At 41.2% G+C, this 20979-nt stretch overlaps 3 protein-coding genes across 3 annotated transcripts in view; 2 read left to right on the top strand and 1 right to left on the bottom strand.

Moving 5' to 3' along the window:
• Positions 1-3565, bottom strand: part of LOC139450748 (putative polypeptide N-acetylgalactosaminyltransferase 10) — a 47054-nt gene extending 43489 nt beyond the window's left edge. Inside the window, exon 1 of the mRNA XM_071232570.1 lies at positions 3074-3565. Coding sequence (XP_071088671.1) covers positions 3074-3244 — 171 coding nt within the window. The 5' untranslated portion in view covers positions 3245-3565. The remainder of the gene's footprint in view (positions 1-3073) is intronic.
• Positions 3566-5864: 2299 nt separating this feature from the next.
• Positions 5865-10477, top strand: LOC139450919 (polycystin-1-like protein 3). The gene is made up of 3 exons (XM_071232744.1): positions 5865-5909; positions 8979-10012; positions 10249-10477. Exons 1-3 carry the CDS (start codon positions 5865-5867, stop codon positions 10475-10477), a joined length of 1308 nt encoding a protein of 435 aa, XP_071088845.1.
• Positions 10478-15470: 4993 nt separating this feature from the next.
• LOC139449521 (centrosomal protein of 135 kDa-like) overlaps positions 15471-20979 on the top strand; it is a 57184-nt gene continuing 51675 nt past the window's right edge. Inside the window, exons 1-2 of the mRNA XM_071230947.1 lie at positions 15471-15584; positions 17339-17672. Of these exons, the coding sequence (XP_071087048.1) occupies positions 17357-17672 (316 nt within the window). The 5' untranslated portion in view covers positions 15471-15584; positions 17339-17356. The remainder of the gene's footprint in view (positions 15585-17338; positions 17673-20979) is intronic.

Raw genomic sequence — 20979 nt, 5'->3', positions numbered from 1 at the left:
GCTCTAAAACAAAGTCAAACAAGTAAAATGTTAGTTAAATATGTCGTTCATATCACATAGTAGAGACTTCCTGTCAAAGACGCCAATTACATCCAGTTGACGCTCATCTGAAACTTCATATTTTCAAGCCTAACCAGGATAACATCAAAGCCTCAGCTAATGCCATAATGCAATATAAGGGTTACTTATCAACTGATGCATCAGGCTTGCTGATTGATGATAAGGTCAATAAATGTATTGTTAATTCAGGAAAGTTATATTTTTATTGTTCCCAAAGTATATAATCGGCTGCACATAATAACAGATTCCTCCACAAAGGGCCAGCTGTATCATATTACTGATTGGTGATTAGATATTAAAAGCAACAATTTAACAAAAGGATAAAGCTCAGGACAAAGAGAAAAAAAATCATTGCATCAAGTTATATTATCAGGTATTTTTTAACCGAATCACTGGCCACCTATTTAACCGACATCACACAAACTGACACCCTCTTTAACCAATATCGCACAAACTGACGCCCTCTTTAACCAATATCGCACAAACTGACGTCCTCTTTAACCAATATCGCACAAACTGACGCCCTATTTAACCAATATCACACAAACTGACACCTTCTTTAACCAATATCACACAAACTGACACCCTCTTTAACCAATATCACACAAACTGGCCACCCGTTTAACCAGCATCTCAATAAACTGGCACTACAATCAATCTTGCAGCTATTAATGACTAATAAAGAATGAACCAAGAATGTCAAATGCCCAGTGGAGAGTACCACAACAGCGTAGATATGAAGTAAGGTGTGAGGACAAAGAAGAGAAAAAAATCATTGTATCAAGTTATATAATCAGGTATTTTTTAACCGAATCACTGGTAGATGGGAAGAAAGCGTATGTACACCTGACTGCTATTTCCGGATTAGTTTATGAGAAAATACACATGGTGTAATCCTTTCATATTTAAAACAATGCCTAGCGTCCAGGCAACACAATTTAACCATCACATCAAGTGATGCTTATCACAAATTTCACAATTGAAGTGACCAGGTTTATCACCTGTTCATTCGTCTGAATTTCAAAAAATAATTATATGCATTATATAAAAGAGTATTTTTGGCCTCTGGTCCCTTGAAATTTGTTATCCGGGCAATCTCAGAGGAAACGAAAGAGTCCAGAAAAGCGAGGCTTGACCTAACAATGTTTCTTCTTGTGACCTGTGTCATTTCTACCCATCTCCATTCCCGGACATGTTTTTACTTGATGTTTATAAAAACCTGTTCAGCATGTTTAGTTGGTTGACTAACTTGAAGATCAGCAAATCAACCACCAGTCAGTCATCCCTGATTGTTTACCAGGCAAGTATGTAGGCTGTGCTCCTAACCTTCATCAGACAGACAGCTGAAGTTTGTGCTGTTCCAATTAATCGATTTGACAGAAAACTGTCTCGGTCGATATGACCAGTAATACTTATTGCAGGGTGGTATATATTCTACGTCTACCTGTTCCATTGATAACTGATAATTTTGAACTGAGTTTTGTGTTGTGATAGAACATCAGCAGGCTAAAGGTTAAAAGAAACCAGTAATTATTCAGTGTTCCAGTTAATATATATAACTCAATGACCCATGAAGATCCGGGTTAGATTAGGTCTTTAGCAACCCATGCTTGCCATGAAAGGCCACTGTTTGTCGTAAGAGGCAACTAACGGGATGGGGTGATCGGGCTCGCTGACTCGGTTGATGCATGTCAACGTATCCCAAGTGGATAGATGCTTATGATGTCAATCACTAGATTGTCAGGTCCAGACTCGATCATTTAAAGACTGACGTCATATAGCTGGAATATTGCTGAGTGTGGCATTAAAAAAAAAAAAAAAAAAAAAATTTAACTCAGTACTTTGCTATTTACACTTAAAGGTTTGTTCTCCTCCATGACAGTGCCGCCTCTGACGCCTGTTGCAACATAATGTCACACAAGCCAACCAATTCTCCGAGCCTGACCTCTACATCCAATTTAGTGACATCTTGTGACAATAAGGGTGCTGGGGACCTATTCCCACCCTGGTCCTCACTGTGACATCATCAGGAGACACCAGTTTACTGTTATAACTAACCAACATTTCATACATTTCCTGCACACCTCTAAACTTGTTCAGTCGCTTGAAGCAGAACACTGATGCCCAGTGACACTGACGTCTGCGTCTTTTCCCTCTAGTCTGAAGTCAGGTTACATTTATTTCTGTCTGGAAATTTCTGATAAATTGAACGTGTAATTTATACTGAACTCTATTCTTTAAATGTATCCCCAAAAAATAGACAGCAAGAACTGCCACTCGTAACCAACTGCGCTATATGAACCGTCCAGACAGTTTTCCCCAAATAAACTATGCATACCTCGTCATAGTGATTGTTGTTAATTCCTCAAAGTTTTGTTTGTTTGTTTGTTGTTTAACACCGCACCCAGCAATATTCCATCTATATTACAGCGGTCTGGCAATAATCAAGTCTGGACCAGGCAACATTACGAGCATTAATCTACACAATTGGGGATACGATGACATGAATCCACCAATTCAACAAGCCTGACCACCCGATCCCATTAGTCACCTTTTGGGTTACCGAATCTGGATCTTCTCAGGTTATTTCCACTAAGATCAGGATGCCTGTTATTTTTTATGGTCAAGAGGCCTAAGGGCAGTCCACCAAATACATAAATCTCCACATATCAAAATATAACATCTTAACTGCAATCCACAACAAGTTGGTTCAAGTTCTTTTAATGGATACCTTATTATGTACCTAAAAATAATTTAAAGTTTGTTAACATTCAATAATGTAGGGGGGGGGGGGGGGGGGGGTTAAATGCTGGTGTTTCATAAACTCTGTATTGACAAGATAAGATTGATTCTGGTTAATATTTCACATAGTTTAAGAGAATATAATTAAAACAACAATAATCAGCTGATACCCAGCTGTTAACTGCACAATGTACTGTTAGTTAGTCTCCATAACTTTAACATGGAAATCAGTAATGACACCGGTGATATTGTATGTAAAATCGTCACTCACGTCTGCTTGTCTCTCCCCCTCGTGTGGGTGTGGCAGATTAACATCGGCATCAACAAAGTCTTCACGTGCACCTTTCCCCCCGAACAGATAACGCAGGGTGAAGGGGCCGACCAGGAAAAAGATGGTTCCTCCCAGTATATATTTGATCAGAGTGACTGTATTTCGTCTCATCGTTGTAAACAACAACTGTTGTCTCGTCCTAAACCGCAGACCCTGAGCAAATGCAACGTGTCCTGTGCTAGTTCGACTGTTGGACAGAAGTTAGCCTCAGGGAGACAGTGACAGAAGAAGAAGAGAGTCTCCCTAGCGGTGCCCGTTCGATCGGCTGACCTGGTGCACCCGTCAGACTATTCTGCTATTACTAAAAAAATCTTCAAATGTGTTGCGATTGAGGACACGATTTGTACTTTGAGGATAAACATTCACGTGACAGTGATCGAACTTTGTTGTTGGTAAGAGCACGTTAGGAAGGCGCTCGCCATATTGTTTACTCTCAGCGCCTCGGTTTGACACGAATCTGGGAGACTTCGTTTGATCGTGCCGCGCCTAGACTTGCCACGGCTCCCAAGGTTATATGCTCTATAACGTTTGGACAGTGGTGACAGCTGACACGCTCACAGCGAAGTTATTGAACAGAAAGTGCAGAAAGAGCGTAACATTAATGAGAACTAAATCAAAATGGTAAAACACAACATTATGTGTGATATAGTCGTTTTTCGTTACAACACTAATCAAGTTATATCGTGAAACTATAAAAAAAAAAAAAAAAGATATTGTGCTCCAGCGACTAAGCAAGTATAAATCAGGTCCATGTAAACGTCGGTCGATCAATCAAACAGTACATGATTATCTCATTCATACACGCACAATTTCTCAATGTCGATGACGGTCCGATACGGTGACAATCACATTTACGTATGAATGGTTCTTGAAAATCAGCATTAATTTTAGCCTGAAGCCGAGAAGCTGAAGTCAGCGAGGTGTGCCGTGATTCTTCTTCATAGAATGAAGATAATGGCGTTTGTATAAATTCGATGATCGTGTATTGTATTGAATCTCAAAATCTTAAATCCGATATGAATTGCATAATTTGTTACATCCTCGACGGCGTTTATGAGTGTCTGATAACTAATCACACAGTGCTTTGGGAAAAGATAGAACTTATCCCTCAAATTATGATTGTGTTTTTTTTTAATGTGTAATTGTCAGTATTTAGAAATCCTATATAAATAAATAGAGAATCTCATCCGAGTGTCTTTTGATATCAAATATATCAACACAACTTGCTAAAAAAAAAATCCACTTTTATCAACGAGTGCTGATATATTTGATATCGAAAGACACTCGGATGAGATTATATTTATCATCCAATATCATTCTTCCAACTTTTTCAGTTTGTAGACAGTAATAAGCAGTGTCTTAAGTGTAAGGGCCATTATTGCGTTATTTGATTGTGGCGAGCTGGTACTTTGCCCATAGGGCCACCCCACCTCCGTTGAAATGAAGCTATGTGTGCGTGTGAGGATGGATGCTCACTTTGTCGACGGCTGTCTGTTCTGACAGTGGATGTAGATCTTGATATCATAAGTGTGTAAGTGACTGAGTTTGGTTTAACGCCGCTTTGAACAGTATACCAGCTATACCCGGTGTGTTAGCTTAATTCGGGAGGAAAGCCCAAAGTGATGCATGCCTAAGACGTTTACCACTTTGGTGGAACCAATGACCGGGAATGGTGCTGACAAACCAAGAAATATAATTGGGCGAACCGGGATTCGAATCCTCAATCACACGTTTCTGGCGTGTCAAGGGACGCAACTCTGCACAGTGGCAAACATGTTGGGCGAACCGGGATTCGAATCCTCAATCACACGTTTCTGGCGTGTCAAGGGACGCAACTCTGCACAGTGGCAAACATGTTCTGTGCAACAAAGGGGCAGATGTTGTCAATGATCTGCACCTATGTTCAGATGAAGATACTGACACAAGACTCTTTTCGCCCACATGTCAAATGATGCCTGACAGCGAAAAGATGGCATTTTGATTTGAACGGTTGATACTGATGTCATTTTCCTGGTCATTGCGTTGTTTGACCAAATAGATGTGTCTCACCTCAGGATAGCGATTGGCACTTGCAATCACTTCAGATATTTGGCTGTTCATGTCCTTGTCAGACTCCTCAAACCAGAGAAAGCTTGTTCACTTCAAGCTTATCTTGCAATTATTGGCTGTGGCCAGACATGTTTATTTGAGGGAAATGGAGAAAAAACAGGGTGGGAAACATGGAATGTGTATGATGAAGCAACAGAGGCTTTCAATCTCCTTGGTGATGTACCAACTGAACAGGCTGTGAAGGCCATGATGCCAGTCATTCAGAGTTTTGTGGTCTTAATGTAAGAGTGAGTGGGTGAGTCGGACCAGTATCTGTACAGGAGTTGATGAGGTACACAAAGACTTCATTCATTCTGTTCCTCCTACATCAGGGGGCACGGGTGGCCCAGTCGTCTAAGGCGCCGCGATTCGCTGTGCAGAGTTCCGTCCCTTGGGCACGCCAGAAACCTATGATTGTGGGTTCGAATCCCGGTTCGCCCAGATTATGTTTCTAGGTTTGTCAGCACCATACCCGTGCTCGTGTTTTTCACCGAAGTGGTAAACGTCTTAGACCTGCATCACCTCGGGCTTTCCTCCCACATTAAGCTGGCACGCCGTGATATAACTGAAATAATGTAAAAGCGGCGTTAAACCCAACTCACTCACTCATTCCCTCCTCCTATATCAGCTGCGTTGTACCAAAATGTCAAAAGAGCTGCATTTCAAGCTGGCCACTGTTCGGGAAGAAGTCTGGAAGCTGCACTTTGGACCACCTAAATCAAAAGAAATAATCAACTAAAATATAGTTATTTACTTTAAAGATGTAGTGTTGGGTAAATACATTCCAAAATGTTCATATTACATAATATATTTAGGTTGTGGGTCATGAAATTCTAAATAAAATAGAATTTCTTTCCGCCATGGCGGCCATATTGGATTGTTTTGGGCGGCCACATATCTGAAACTATTTGGAATGTCATCACATACAACTGTGACAAGTTTCATGATTTTATCACATAGTGCACATTATGTCACAAAACGGCTGCACTAATCGTTCAGGTTCGGTGAATACATGAGTGACGCTTTCACGATACTAAAAGATAACTCAACATCAAAGGAATTCACAGATGACATCTATTTACAACACACCGCATATAACACATAAAACTAAAACTATTTAGTCTTTGATAGTATGACAATACTTGGACTGGAAAGTTGGCTACATTTCGTCAACTTATTGCCGTAGAACTGTATTTTCAGGTACAATTTACAATCTTATATATAGAGTGTGTTAATCTGTTAGGGCCACGTGACACAGAGGGAGCGATTAGCGCTACGACTGTCTTAAGGCTGTTTTAAAGCATATATAGGAGTAACGATCATCTTAGCCATACGATCGCTTTCTGGAAAGGGGACCAGACACCTATTTATTCCAGATGAATATTCCTAACATCGGTCCTTACTTACCGCCATTAACTTCCATTGATTTCAACAGAAGACCAGACATTAACGTTCGATACATGTCCGCTCCCTGGATTTAAACAATATTAATTTCCCAAATATTAACTGCAGGGAAGGGGAGTAGTAAAAGACGGGAAAATGTCATTATACATACTTCTCCCCATAATTACCACATCTAACACAACTGGACTATACATTCAAGATATTTAATAGAATATACAAAAACAAATGATTCACCATGCCTGGACAAACAAACAATTTGAACTGGATAATATTTACATATAACATTATATAGTATGTATAATACAGTCGAACACTGTTGTCTCGAACCCATAGAGAAAAGTTCGACTTAACCGTGGTATCCAAACGAGCCTAGACAGGACTGACGCAACCAGGAATTCGACACATCCGAGTTCGGTTTTATTTAAAAGCGCCATTATGAATCGCATCGTTTTGTTTGTATTATAAATAAACTGATAGGATCATTCTCTCTCTAAATTCACTATTTGTAGAACCAAGATGTCTCTCACTAATGTCGCTCAAATAACTAAGTTATAATGTGTCACGAGAGGAATAAGCAGCAAATTAAATCACAGTAAAATATGAAACACGAAGTAGCTATAAAAGTCAGTCTGTACAAAAATATACGCAGTCCGTGCAGGCAGCTGTTATCCGCCCACTTGGGTGTCATGGCAAGCTGCTTTCTCCGACATTGTGCAGCGCACCTGTCACGCCCAGAAGAGTAGATAATGATCAAATATGTATCTCCTCAGTAGATTCTACTTCCACTTTAATAAATCCATATTATTCATGTTTTTTCAATTTTAATCACGACTCTATACTAATTGCAGGTGTGTGTGTGACGAAGATATGTATATGCTTTTATCTTGTTCGATATACTTACAATGGAATCGAGCACAATTTATTACATATTATTGATTTCCCGGAATACCACCTGTCAGTCATGAAATCTGATACGGCAGTTCCCTGCGGATTGAGTGCTAAGCATCGTTTTTATCGATAACTGTTAGTTTTAAGTCTCTATATATTCATTTGGTATATTGGCATACACAGGCTGAGCGTGTAAGCTAACTGATTTCTTTTGTCGATAGAACGGTGTTTAGACTGATATCTGTTTCCTTATCTGTTTTTGTCTCTCTAGAAGTTCCGTAATCCTCGAAAAACTTTAGAAAGTTAGCCCTCCGTCGATCCGTCGTTCTTATCTTCACGCTGGTGACACGGACCTTTAATCAAAATTAATGTAAATGCACAATTGTGCAATCTACACTTTGTGCCTCCCGCTCTGATATTGCTAAACACCTGTCACTCACTCACAACGACCCTACTACCACAATGCAACCAGCAAGGCTAGATGTCAAACACCGAGTATCGACCGTTGCTAATAGGTGTAATCCAACACCTGACCATCACCTGGTCGTTTCACGCTGATACCAATCACGAGATATGTGCTTTCAGCCGACGTTTTCATCACGGCAGTTCTTGGGGAAATGTACGTTTGTTTGTAAGACGTGACAAACGTTAGCGAGGCATAAAAGCACCGCCGTCACAGATACAGTTTGACACACGGACCACCGTGTCAGCTCACCCTCACCAGTTTGACACAGGGACCACTGTGTCACCCCACCCTCACCAGTTTGACACACGGACCACTGTGTCAGCTCACCCTCACCAGTTTGACACAGGGACCACTGTGTCACCCCATCCTCATCAGTGTGACACACAGACCACAGTGTTACACCACCCTCACCAGTTTGACACACGGACCACTGGGTCAGCTCACCCTCACCAGTGTGACACACAGACCACTGTGTTACTCCATCCTCATCAGTTTGACACACGGACCACTGGGTCAGCTCACCCTCACCAGTGTGACACACAGACCACTGTGTTACTCCATCCTCACCAGTTTGACACACAGACCACTGTGTTACTCCATCCTCACCAGTTTGACACACAGACCACTGTGTCACCCCAACCTCACCAGTGTGACACACAGACCACTGTGTTACTCCACCCTCACCAGTTTGACACACAGACCACTGTGTTACTCCATCCTCACCAGTGTGAGACACAGACCACTGTGTTACCCCACCCTCACCAGTGTGACACACAGACCACTGTGTTACTCCACCCTCACCAGTGTGACACACAGACCACTGTGTTACTTCACCCTCACCAGTGTGACACACAGACCACTGTGTTACTCCACCCTCACCAGTTTGACACACAGACCACTGTGTTACTCCACCCTCACCAGTGTGACACACAGACCACTGTGTGACCTCACCCTCACCAGTGTGACACACAGACCACTGTGTTACCTCACCCTCACCAGTTTGACACACAGACCACTGCGTTACTCCATCCTCACCAGTTTGACACACAGACCACTGTGTCACCCCAACCTCACCAGTGTGACACACAGACCACTGTGTCACCCCACCCTCACCAGTTTGACACACAGACCATTGTGTTACTCCATCCTCACCAGTGTGAGACACAGACCACTGTGTTACCCCAACCTCACCAGTGTGACACACAGACCACTGTGTTACTCCACCCTCACCAGTGTGACACACAGACCACTGTGTTACTCCACCCTCACCAGTGTGACACACAGACCACTGTGTCACCCAACCCTCACCAGTTTGACACACAGACCACTGTGTCAGCTCACCCTCACCAGTTTGACACACAGACCACTGTGTCAGCTCACCCTCACCAGTTTGACACACGGACCACTGTGTCAGCTCACCCTCACCAGTTTGACACACAGACCACTGTGTCAGCTCACCCTCACCAGTTTGACACACAGACCACTGTGTCAGCTCACCCTCACCAGTTTGACACACAGACCACTGTGTCAGCTCACCCTCACCAGTTTGACACACGGACCACTGTGTCAGCTCACCCTCACCAGTGTGACACACGGACCACTGTGTCAGCTCACCCTCACCAGTTTGACACACGGACCACTGTGTCAGCTCACCCTCACCAGTGTGACACACAGACCACTGTGTCAGCTCACCCTCACCAGTGTGACACACAGACCACTGTGTCAGCTCACCCTCACCAGTTTGACACACGGACCACCGTGTCAGCTCACCCTCACCAGTTTGACACACGGACCACTATGTCAGCTCACCCTCACAAGTTTGACACACAGACCACTGTGTCAGCTCTCCCTCACAAGTTCGACACACAGACCACTGTGTTACCCCACCCTCACCAGTTTGACACGCGGACCACTGTGTTACTCCACCCTCACCAGTTTGACACACGGACCACTGTGTCAGCTCACCCTCACCAGTGTGACACACAGACCACTGTGTCAGCTCACCCTCACCAGTTTGACACACGGACCACTGCGTCAGTTCACCCTCACCAGTTTGACACACAGACCACTGTGTTACCCCACCCTCACCAGTTTGACACACAGACCACTGGGTCACCACATTCTGACCAGTTTGACATACATACCACCGTCACATTAATAAGTGACATTTATTTTGTAGCAACATTTACTAAGTATCATTGTCCACTTTTTTCCAATTTGATAATAATCCTTGAAACACTATCCTAGCTCTTTTAATGTGTGAATTCAGTTCAGTTTATAACAGGATGCGTATATATGTTGTAACTTCTTCTGAAGCTATCCTGAATATACTGGAGCTGGTGTTATCTATCGATGATCGTTGCCGCCTGACGGGTGACAACATTCCAGAAACCATGCATCTGACATTGCAGCTCTCCATGCTGGTACCCCCTGACTACCCGCCGCCACGAATATGTTGCTGGTGTTCGTTTCCATGGCATCCCCTCATCTGCTCATGACACTGTGCTGTGTTGTTTGTTTGTTTGTTGTTTAACACCGCTCTCAGCAATATTCCAGCTACATGATGGCGATCTGTAAATAATCGAGTCTGGACCAGACAATCCAGTGATTGATATCATGAGCATCGATCCACGATACGATGACATGCATCTACCAAGTCAGCGAGCCTGACAACCCGACCCCGTTAGTTGCCTCTTACAACAAACATAGTCGCCTTTTTACGGCAAGCATGGGTTCCTGAAGACCTATTCTACCCCGGATCGCCAGGGGTACTGTTGTTGTGAGTTCAAATCCAAACTAGACCCGAATATTATACTTGCTTGGGGCGACAAAACCATATCAGTTTTAATGGGGTTCATCACAGGCAGTAAACGTCTACAACTATCAGTCAGGACTTTTGACTGCCTCCGTGGACTAGTGGTAGAGCGTCCGCCCGGAGATGGCAAGGTTCGGGGTTCGATCTCCGGCCGCGTCATACCAAAAGACGTTAAAAGATGGTACTTGTTGTTACGCTGCCTGGCGCTCTGCATTATGGACTGGTCGGCTCGGAGTCAGTATACTGTGTCTCAATGGGGTATTCGTGTAAACTACAGCTTGGTATCTTTGTGGGCTAGAACTATAAAATCGGCATTAGTCCGGACTAGTCCGAGCGGCCACACACACATGTATATGCATGGGCTATATAAGTGCAATAATTTTGGACGCAATGTTAAACCCCATTTCACCTCACCTCACCATTTCGGACTTTGCTCCGACATAACTGACCGCCCACAGGAGACTTAATGCAGTCTAACTCGACGAGATAAGCGACAATCCTTCAGTAGAGACATTAAGCTACCAATTTAAGGCAACACCTAGGTATAATTATTAGATATGACCATGTGTGTGATTAAACCATAATAACCAATTTTAATGTATCTCAGCCATACACACAGCTTGAGTATATCCTATACCTGAGGTGTGCTAATAAAGGATGGTCTGACATATTTCCTCTAATAAGCGTCAGACTTCTTATTGTCACTAGCCTCCATTAAGCGTTGTGTACGAAGGAGCACTGGGCCTCAGTGTATGTTATAGTTCACACAAACTGCTTTTATTGCAGTTTCATGTTACTAAGTTCACGCTCGGTCTCTCAAGAACATAAAATTATATTGTACGTAAATTTATTTGGGACTGTAGCATATGTAAAGCCGTAGTTGAAATATTAAGTATCACAAATTACCGCCGCGCCTCCATTACCCGCCGGATTTGGCAGTTTTGTCAAAGAATTAACGCCGTGCGCTTATCAGAGGACATAATGTATTATATACGTCACACATTGCTGGTGAGTGTATGTGTTATGACACGTCTAGATGTGGTGGTTGTAATCCAACAGCGGCAAACAGATTTAACTCGAATAACAAATAACTTTTTATACTTGGAATTGTGAAGCTCCGACTGGGTATCCATTGATGTAGTAAAGACAAATGGCGTGCTCTTGGCGACAATTTGAAAAAGTAAACATTGGAATGTGAGAATATCGAAATAGTGGATAACTTTAAATTCAAAACCCCTAACAAGAAGAGAGTGTGAGAGAGAAAATACGGATCTAATTTGGAGAGGTAAATAACTGTACACTGCCAATTGATGCAGACGAATTGAGCGTTGATCATTATAAGGGATGCGCAACGCTCAATTCGTCTGCATCATCTCGTCTTCACCAGCCAATCACTTGTCTGGGTGATATTTAAAACGCAACAAATGAGAAGGAAACTAATAACTCACACATGCTAGATTTAAATGTATGAATTATGATACTGATAATTTTAGTTATTGTATACAATCTGTGTATCCCGTGCTTTTCTCTTTAGAGTATGCAACTGTTTAAGAATCTACACCGAAACGTCTTCACACAAACAACAACAACTGTACAAAAACACAGTGGTCACCTTCACATATAGTCAACAGATTAAAATGTCAACAAAGATAGCCACAGAACAAAAGATACTGTCAACAGACTCGGCACTGATATTCAGGTATTTTCTGTATGAATACCCAGGACTGAAAACTAACACTAAAACTTAATGACTTGAACAAAATATCTATCAATACAAGATGAAGGTAACATGTCCAAGTTAAACGTTTCAATTCCAAAGGAGATAACATTTACAGAGTCTAATATGCTTTTTGGGAGAATACAAGTGCATGGTCATAACAAGGTCAAATTAAAAATATTGCACACAAAAAAACGGAATATATATATTTAGATCTACTTCTTACTACACATCTGCCAAATGTCATTATAATTTTAACAAAAAAGTTGTTGTCGTGGGATCCATATTGAATTAAAATCGGATTCGAACCTGTTGAGCATATTTAGGTGACATCATTGGTGAGAGCATGCGTTCATGAACATGCGAAAATCGGAACATGTACGTTTAACCCCACTACTAACTACTCATGGAACCAAATGTCATCTCATTTTGAACAAAAATGCTTGAGGAATTGCCATAGATGTATTTTTCAATATGGCTGGCGTGGCGGCCATATTGAAAATCGAATTTGAACTTCTTAAAGAAATGTGGGATGTCATCATTGGTGGGAACAAGTATGTGAAGTTTCAGCTTCAATGGTCCTGTAGTTTCTGAGGAGATGTTCACTACGGACGAAGCACGCCGCACAACGTGAGCCGGAACAGTCTGATCCAAAATAAAAGTGACGAAAACCAATTTCCAATATCATAAGACATCTATGCTAAAGGCAATAACGGATGTAACCCCCACTGGCCCGAATCACCACCAAATACCGGGGCTCTGCTTGAAGCATAAATATCTGATCGTCCTCTCAGACAGGCCCTGCAACATTGCTTGAGTAGCAGGTCTTTTTAGAGTGAGTTGGGTTTAACGCCGCTTTTAACAGTATTCCAGTTATATCGCGGCGTGTCAGCTTAAAGTGGGAGGAAAGCCCGAAGTGATGCAGGTTTCAGACGTTTACCACTTCAGTGACACCCACGGGTATGGTGCTGACAAACCTAGAAACATAATCGGGGCGAACCGGGATTCATAATCATAAGTTTCTGGCGTGCCCAAGGGACGCAACTCTGCACAGCGAATCGCGGCGCCTTAGACGACTCGGCCACCCGTGCCCCCGAGGTCTATGTAGTATAAGAGATGCGTTAAAGCTTACGACCAGGACATACATATGTACAACATTTCCGAAAGGTAGTGTGAAGGTTAAAGCATTCGTTCGTCACGCCGAAGGCCCAGGTTCGATTCCCCACATGTTTTCAGTATGTGAAGCCCCATTCTGGTGTTCCCTTCAGTAATATGGCTGGAATATTACTTAAAGCGGCGTAAAATACTATTTTTCATCTAGCGTCAATAGTCAGTGAAGCAGGTGTAAAATATAGTCAGGACTGCATGCGATAAGTGTTTGATCGGAAGAAATGTCGCCGCCTCGTTGTCATGGTTATTGTAGAGAAATGTCTTCTAGAAATGCTGGACTTCACTGCGTGTTAAAATATATTTTATACTTTTCATAAACAGGCTCCATGTATATACATCACATGTCACTTTAATTCAAAAGATAAAATTACAATTCGAACAAATTGACAAAGTTCAAAATTATGTCCCATAGTCCAACATTATCATCGCCAGAGATTCTAGCTGCTTCAAACAGTAAAGTCCGGGAAACACCCTGCCCAAGAAGCTGACTGAAGAATCGCATTCTTAAAGCTGGCATCCTTAAACAAAAGTGCCATTATTTTTCCTGTACAGCTCCGGGTCTGGTTGAGTATTTCGCTCCAAACCATTCTAAACTGACTCGCGAGCAAATATGTCCTGCATGGTCAAGCAACAGAAGTAAGCTATAATCGTTTGTGTTTCAGTGAGTGAGTGAGTGAGTATGGTTTTACGCCGCTTTTAGCAATATTTCAGCAATATCACGGCGGGGGACACCAGAAATGGACTTCACACATTGTCCGGGTCTTTGGCGTGACGAGAGAACGCTTTAACCACTAGGCTACCCGACCGCCCCCTTGAGAGAGAAGATGATCACAGAAAGGAGAAGGAGTCGTCAGACACAAAAGACAAAAAGGATGAAGGATTGGTAGGGAAAAAAAGGAATAAAGAAGAGGCTACACGACAGCCCCTTGTTTCGGTGAACATTCAAGTTGATGAAGTCTCCACCCAACTGGGGAGATGTACACGATGATGTGCACGGTGATGTATTTTAAATGTCATTGTGAAGAGAAAACTATAGTGGAATGTGACAGACATCTGTATTACAAAAGGTATGGTCGTGACTGATATATTAAGAACGTTTTCACATACCCATGGTTTGTTAGCACCATGCCCGTGCTCCTTGCTGTCACAAAAGCGGTGTCCACACGTAAGGCCACACCATTCTAAGTACTTATATTCCTAGAATATGTTATGTTGTATATAAACTGTCGGGCAAAATAAAGCATACACTTGCAATAATGGATTTGACCCAAATATTACAAACGATACTAGGCTGAAAACAGTCTCCAAAATGCTGCAGTCTTAAGGTACGAATCACAACTATGATACCCTGTATCAAATACACCACCATCAAATAACCATTTCTTGTTTGTTTCATGTTTAGCCACTATCAAACATATACTATATTTTGCCCGTTTTTTTCCCCGGCTTAACGTGCAGCTGGCACAGGTGCCGTTAAGTCCAAATGGTCCCTAGTATGGTGATCTAAATTCTGGTTGATGGTGATCTATAGCCGGGTTTTATATTGCACCCTCGAATATCATGAACCAGTCTAAATGTTTTAATGCTCTCATACAAGTATTTTTAAAAACAAGTCCGAAATAATCTAACTGATGTGTTGTCCAATGTGAACAGGTTGTGATATGTTATTAATGTGCTTGTCACGGTGTGGCTGAAATAATGCTGGCTCGTATAATTTTCTCAAAGCCGATTGGCGTAAGGGAGATAACTCTAATCTTTGTTCCTTCCGACAGGTCAGGCTTGCGCCATTTTCAAATGCTATCAGGGCTTGTTGTGACATGCCTTTGTGAAACATCATATGGCTAAATATACCGGAGCACATTGAAAATATCAACATCTTTTGACTTCATCTCTGTTCGCAGAGGTACTGTATAATTAGTAGATTGATAGGACTATAATGACATTTGATTTATAAGAAAGTGTTTGATGATGAAGTTTCTGTCAAAATGTCAAACATGGATGAGTCTGACAGACAATTTCTAGATCGATAGGATATGTTGTTTTGATGTCATGTGCGTGATTTTCTACCCGTAGCACATATTGAATGGAGTAAGTAGATGGTGCGGACTTTAGATGTATGAGACTATGACCTGATGTATGAAAACTATCGCAAGTGTACGTTGTGTAGACTAAGTGTTACGCTAGCCACAGATAATCAGCTGATGAGCGGATGTTCTTAGTAGGCAACAGTTTTTTTGCAATAGGTAGCTGAGCTTATGAATCTTACATATCCAATTTTGGTGAGACAGTCAAGAGTAAACCTTTTCTTTTAAATATTATTTGCCTGATGGAGATTCAGAGATTTCTTCAAACAACTGTTGCCTTGTGTCGATCTAGTTGATACCAATCCAGGCAAACCTGGACAACGCTAACGTTACACTTATTTGAGATCATATCACACTAATACAAGATCCACTCATAATTCCCCATATCATTTGCATATTCTGTTTGATTGTATGATAGTCATTTTAATAACTTGCAGGCCCCAATCATGCTAATAGATTGTTTACCACTGTCATTTAGCCTAGATCTAGTTCCCAAGTAAACAATGATTCTGCAAACAATTTTTCCACATTTCATTTTTTGTTACCGTAATCATGGAAAGTAGCCATTTGCAAAGAAAAGAGACAATCTGGGATTTCAACCATTCATCTACCTGAACAAAATAAGTTTGAGTTGTTGCTTGAAATAGTTCTGCTTAGTTACACCATTCTTCAAATTGACAGAATGATTTGACCACAACCAGTATTAATCAGACTTGTGTTAGCGTTGAGTAGGATTGGAACCTCTGTGGCCTTCATGGCTTCCAAAAGACTGGATTTTTTAAATAAGAACAATTATATTAACCTATATGTTCAGTCAGTGCCAAAAAGGTTTATAGTCTGTTTGCCCGAGCATGGCTCTTGACATCATTTTCAGCAGATTTTAGTGTTATCACTAGGACTAATATGAGCTAAGCTAGTGGCTAAATTTGAGGACTGCATATTCACTTCTTACCGAACTCCACTGTGGATAGAGTGTCTGCTTGGAGTACTTCGTCCTCGTCATACCAGAAGATGTTAAAAGATGCTTGTTCTTACCCTGCCTGGCACTCGACATTAAGGTGTCAAGCAAGGTCTTGTTATCACAGAGTCAGTATACTGTTCCTGAGTGTGGTATCAGTGTTAAACTGCATCATGGTATCTCAGTTGGCGGGCACCATAAAACTGGCATTAGTCCAGACAAGAAAAATGTCTGCATGTCGCTATGAGTTCAATTTTTTTTAATGCAACGTTAAACCCATTTCACCCCACCTCACCTCAATTCTTACCTGTCAGAAACAAAAATGACACCACTCTGCAACTTCACCCACCAGTCTAGTAAAATGAGTGAGTCTAGTAAATTTTGTTTGGTTTTGTAACAGCAAGTTATAGTCTAAAAATAACATTATCTACTGAACATTAGGCTAGTTCAGACTAGTAGATGCAAAAGCATTTGGCACAAACTGTGGCACCAATATTTTGTTTTTATTATTGTGGTTTGTATGGAACAGTTTATCTTTTTTCACAGACAGGCATGAGAATTTGTTAAGAATCTGAATATATTTGTAACTGATCGTGTTTTACTCTTCCACGTCAGGCAGGAGAGGGCACAACGATGGCTGCCACTGCATCTGCTCAGGCACAGCAGAAGTTTACAAATGTTCGACGCCGACTGGATCAGTTGGGATACCGGCAAAGTCTGGGCATTGAATCACTCCCACTTGTGGAGAAACTGTTTGCAGATCTTATTCACACAACAGAAAGTTTGAAGACTGCAAAATTGGAACTTGGCAAACGTCAAAATGAGACGAAAGAGGTTGATGGTGCTGTGGAGCCGTACAAGATGGACAATGCCAAGCTGGTGCGGGAGAACAATGAGATTCACCTGCAGCTCATTAAACAGAAGGAAGACATGGACACTGTTGTTAGAGGTAGGTTAATATGATACACAAGTGTCAGGATATGGTACATGATACACAAGGGCTGTGATATGGTACATGATACACAGGAGTGGTGATATGGTACATGATACACAAGTGTCAGGATATGGTACATCTTGAACAAGTGTCAGGATATGGTACATGATACACAAATGTCAGGATATGGTACATGATACACAAATATCAGGATATGGTACATGATACACAAATGTCAGGATATGGAACCTGATACACAAGGGTCGTGATATGGTACATGATACACAAGTGTCAGGATATGGTACATGATACACAAGTGTCAGGATATGGTACATGATACACAAGTGTCAGGATATGGTACGTGATACACTAGTATCAGAATATGGTACGTGGTATACAAGTGTCAGGATATGATACACAAGTGTCAGGATGTGGTACATGATACACAAGTGTCATGATATGGTACATGATACACAAGTGTCAGGAATGGTACATGATATACAAGTGTCATGATATGGTACATGATACACAAGAGTTTTGATATGGTACATGATACACAAGTTTCAGGAATGGTACATGATACACAAGGCTCGTGATATGGTACATGATACACAAGTGTCAGGATACGGTACATGATACACAAGTGTCAGGATATGGTACATGATACACAAGTGTTGTGATATGGTACATGATGCACAAGGGTCGTGATATGGTACATGATACACAAGGGTCTTGATATGGTACATGATACACAAGTGTTGTGATATGATACATGATACACAAGTGTTGTGATATGGTACATAATACACAAGTGTTGTGATATGGTACATGATACACAAGTGTCATGATATGGTACGTGATACACAAGGGTTGTGATATGGTACATGATACACAAGGGTTGTGATATGGTACATGATACACAAGTGTCAGGATATGGTACATGATACACAAGTGTCAGGATATGGTACATGATATACAAGTGTCAGGATATGATACACAAGTGTCAGGATGTGGTACATGATACACAAGAGTTTTGATATGGTACATGATATACAAGTGTCATGATATGGTACATGATACACAAGTGTTGTGATATGGTACATGATATACATGTGTCAGAATATGGTACATGATACACATGTGTCAGAATATGGTACATGATACACATGTGTCAGGATATGGTACGTGATACACAAGTGTTGTGATATGGTACATGATACACAAGTGTTGTGATATGGTACATGATACACATGTGTCAGGATATGGTACATGATACACATGTGTCAGGATATGGTACATGATACACATGTGTCAAGATATGGTACATGATACACAAGTAGCAGCATGTGGTACATGATATACAAGTGTCATGATATGGTACATGATACACAAGTGTTGTGATATGGTACATGATACACATGTGTCAGGATATGGTACATGATGCACAAGTGTTGTGATATGGAACATGATACACAAGTGTTGTGATATGGAACATGATACACAAGTGTTATGTGGTACATGATACACAAGTATCATGATATGGTACATGATACACAAGTGTTGTGATACAGAACATAATATACAAGTGTTGTTATATGGTACATGATACACAAGAATCATGAAATGGTACATGAAACACAAGGGTCGTGATATGGTACAAGAAACACAAGGGTCGTGATATGGTACATGATACACAAGTGTCAGGATATGGTAAATCATATGATACACAAGTGTCAGGATATGGTACATGATACACAAGTGTCATGATATGGTACATGATATACAAGTGTTGTGATATGGTACATCATACACATGTGTCAGGATATGGTACATGATACACATGTGTCAAGATATGGTACATGATACACAAGTAGCAGGATGTGGTACATGATATACAAGTGTCATGATATGGTACATGATACACAAGTGTTGTGATATGGTACATGATACACATGTGTCAGGATATGGTACATGATACACAAGTGTCATGATATGGTACATGATATACAAGTGTCATGATATGGTACATGATATACAAGTGTCATGATATGGTACATGATACACAAGTGTTGTGATATGGTACATGATACACATGTGTCAGGATGTGGTACATGATATACAAGTGTCATGATATGGTACATGATGCACAAGTGTTGTGATATGGTACATGATACACATGTGTCAGGATATGGTACATGATACACAAGTGACAGGATGTGGTACATGATATACAAGTGTCAGAATATGGTACATGATACACAATTGTTGTGATATGGTACATGATACACATGTGTCAGAATATGGTACATGATACACAAGTGTTGTGATATGGTACATGATACACATGTGTCAGAATATGGTACGTGATACACAAGTGTTATATGGTACATGATACACATGTGTCAGGATATGGTACATGATACACAAGTGTTGTGATATGGAACATGATACACAAGTGTTATGTGGTACATGATACACAAGTGTCATGATATGGTACATGATACACAAGTGTTATGTGGTACATGATACACAAGTATCATGATATGGTACATGATACACAAGTGTTGTGATATGGGACATGATACACAAGTGTTATGTGGTACATGATACACAAGTGTTATATGGCACATGATACACAAGAATCATGAAATGGTACATGAAACACAAGGGTCGTGATATGGTACATGAAACACAAGGGTCGTGATATGGTACATGAAACACAAGGGTCGTGATATGGTACATGAAACACAAGGGTCGTGATATGGTACATGAAACACAAGGGTCGTGATATGGTACATGAAACACAAGGGTCGTGATATGGTACATGATACACAAGTGTCAGGATATGGTAAATCATATGATACAAAAGGGTTGTGATGTGGTACATGATATACAAGAGTTGTGATATGGTACATGATACACAAGGGTTGTGATAGTGTACATGATACACAAGTGTCAGGATATGGTAAATCCTATGATACAAAAGGGTTGTGATGTGGTACATGATATACAAGAGTTGTGATATGGTACATTGCACACCAGTGTGGTGGTACATTATCCAATACATGGACTCTGCTGTCAGAGGTTGGCAGATGTGATACACAAATGATTCAATATGATACATGATACACAAGGGTTGAGATATGGTACATGATACAATATGTGGACACTGCTGTCAGAGTCCATGACGACCATGATACAAAAGTGTTGCCTCTTATTATGTCTAGATCCTTGCTATTATTATGATAGTGGGAATTCATGGTCTCACCATGCCCATGATCTGATAATTGTTGTATTGTAGATTTGCTGCGGGCCATTGTAG

The sequence above is a fragment of the Haliotis cracherodii genome, unplaced genomic scaffold, assembly GCF_022045235.1.
Source record: "Haliotis cracherodii isolate W230 unplaced genomic scaffold, xgHalCrac1.p SCAF_8, whole genome shotgun sequence".
NCBI classification, from domain to species: Eukaryota; Metazoa; Mollusca; class Gastropoda; order Lepetellida; family Haliotidae; genus Haliotis; species Haliotis cracherodii.
This window is presented reverse-complemented; position numbering and strand designations above follow the sequence as displayed.

Excerpts from the sequence above, each read along its gene's own strand:
- LOC139450919 (XM_071232744.1), top strand. The coding sequence starts at position 5,865 with ATGTCAAAAGAGCTGCATTTCAAGCTGGCCACTGTTCGGGAAGAA. Across the intron at positions 5,910-8,978 it reads TGGCCACTGTTCGGGAAGAA|TTTGACACACAGACCACTGC; the intron begins GTCTGGAAGCTG and ends CACCCTCACCAG. Across the intron at positions 10,013-10,248 it reads TTTGACACACGGACCACTGC|TTCAGTTTATAACAGGATGC; the intron begins GTCAGTTCACCC and ends GTGTGAATTCAG.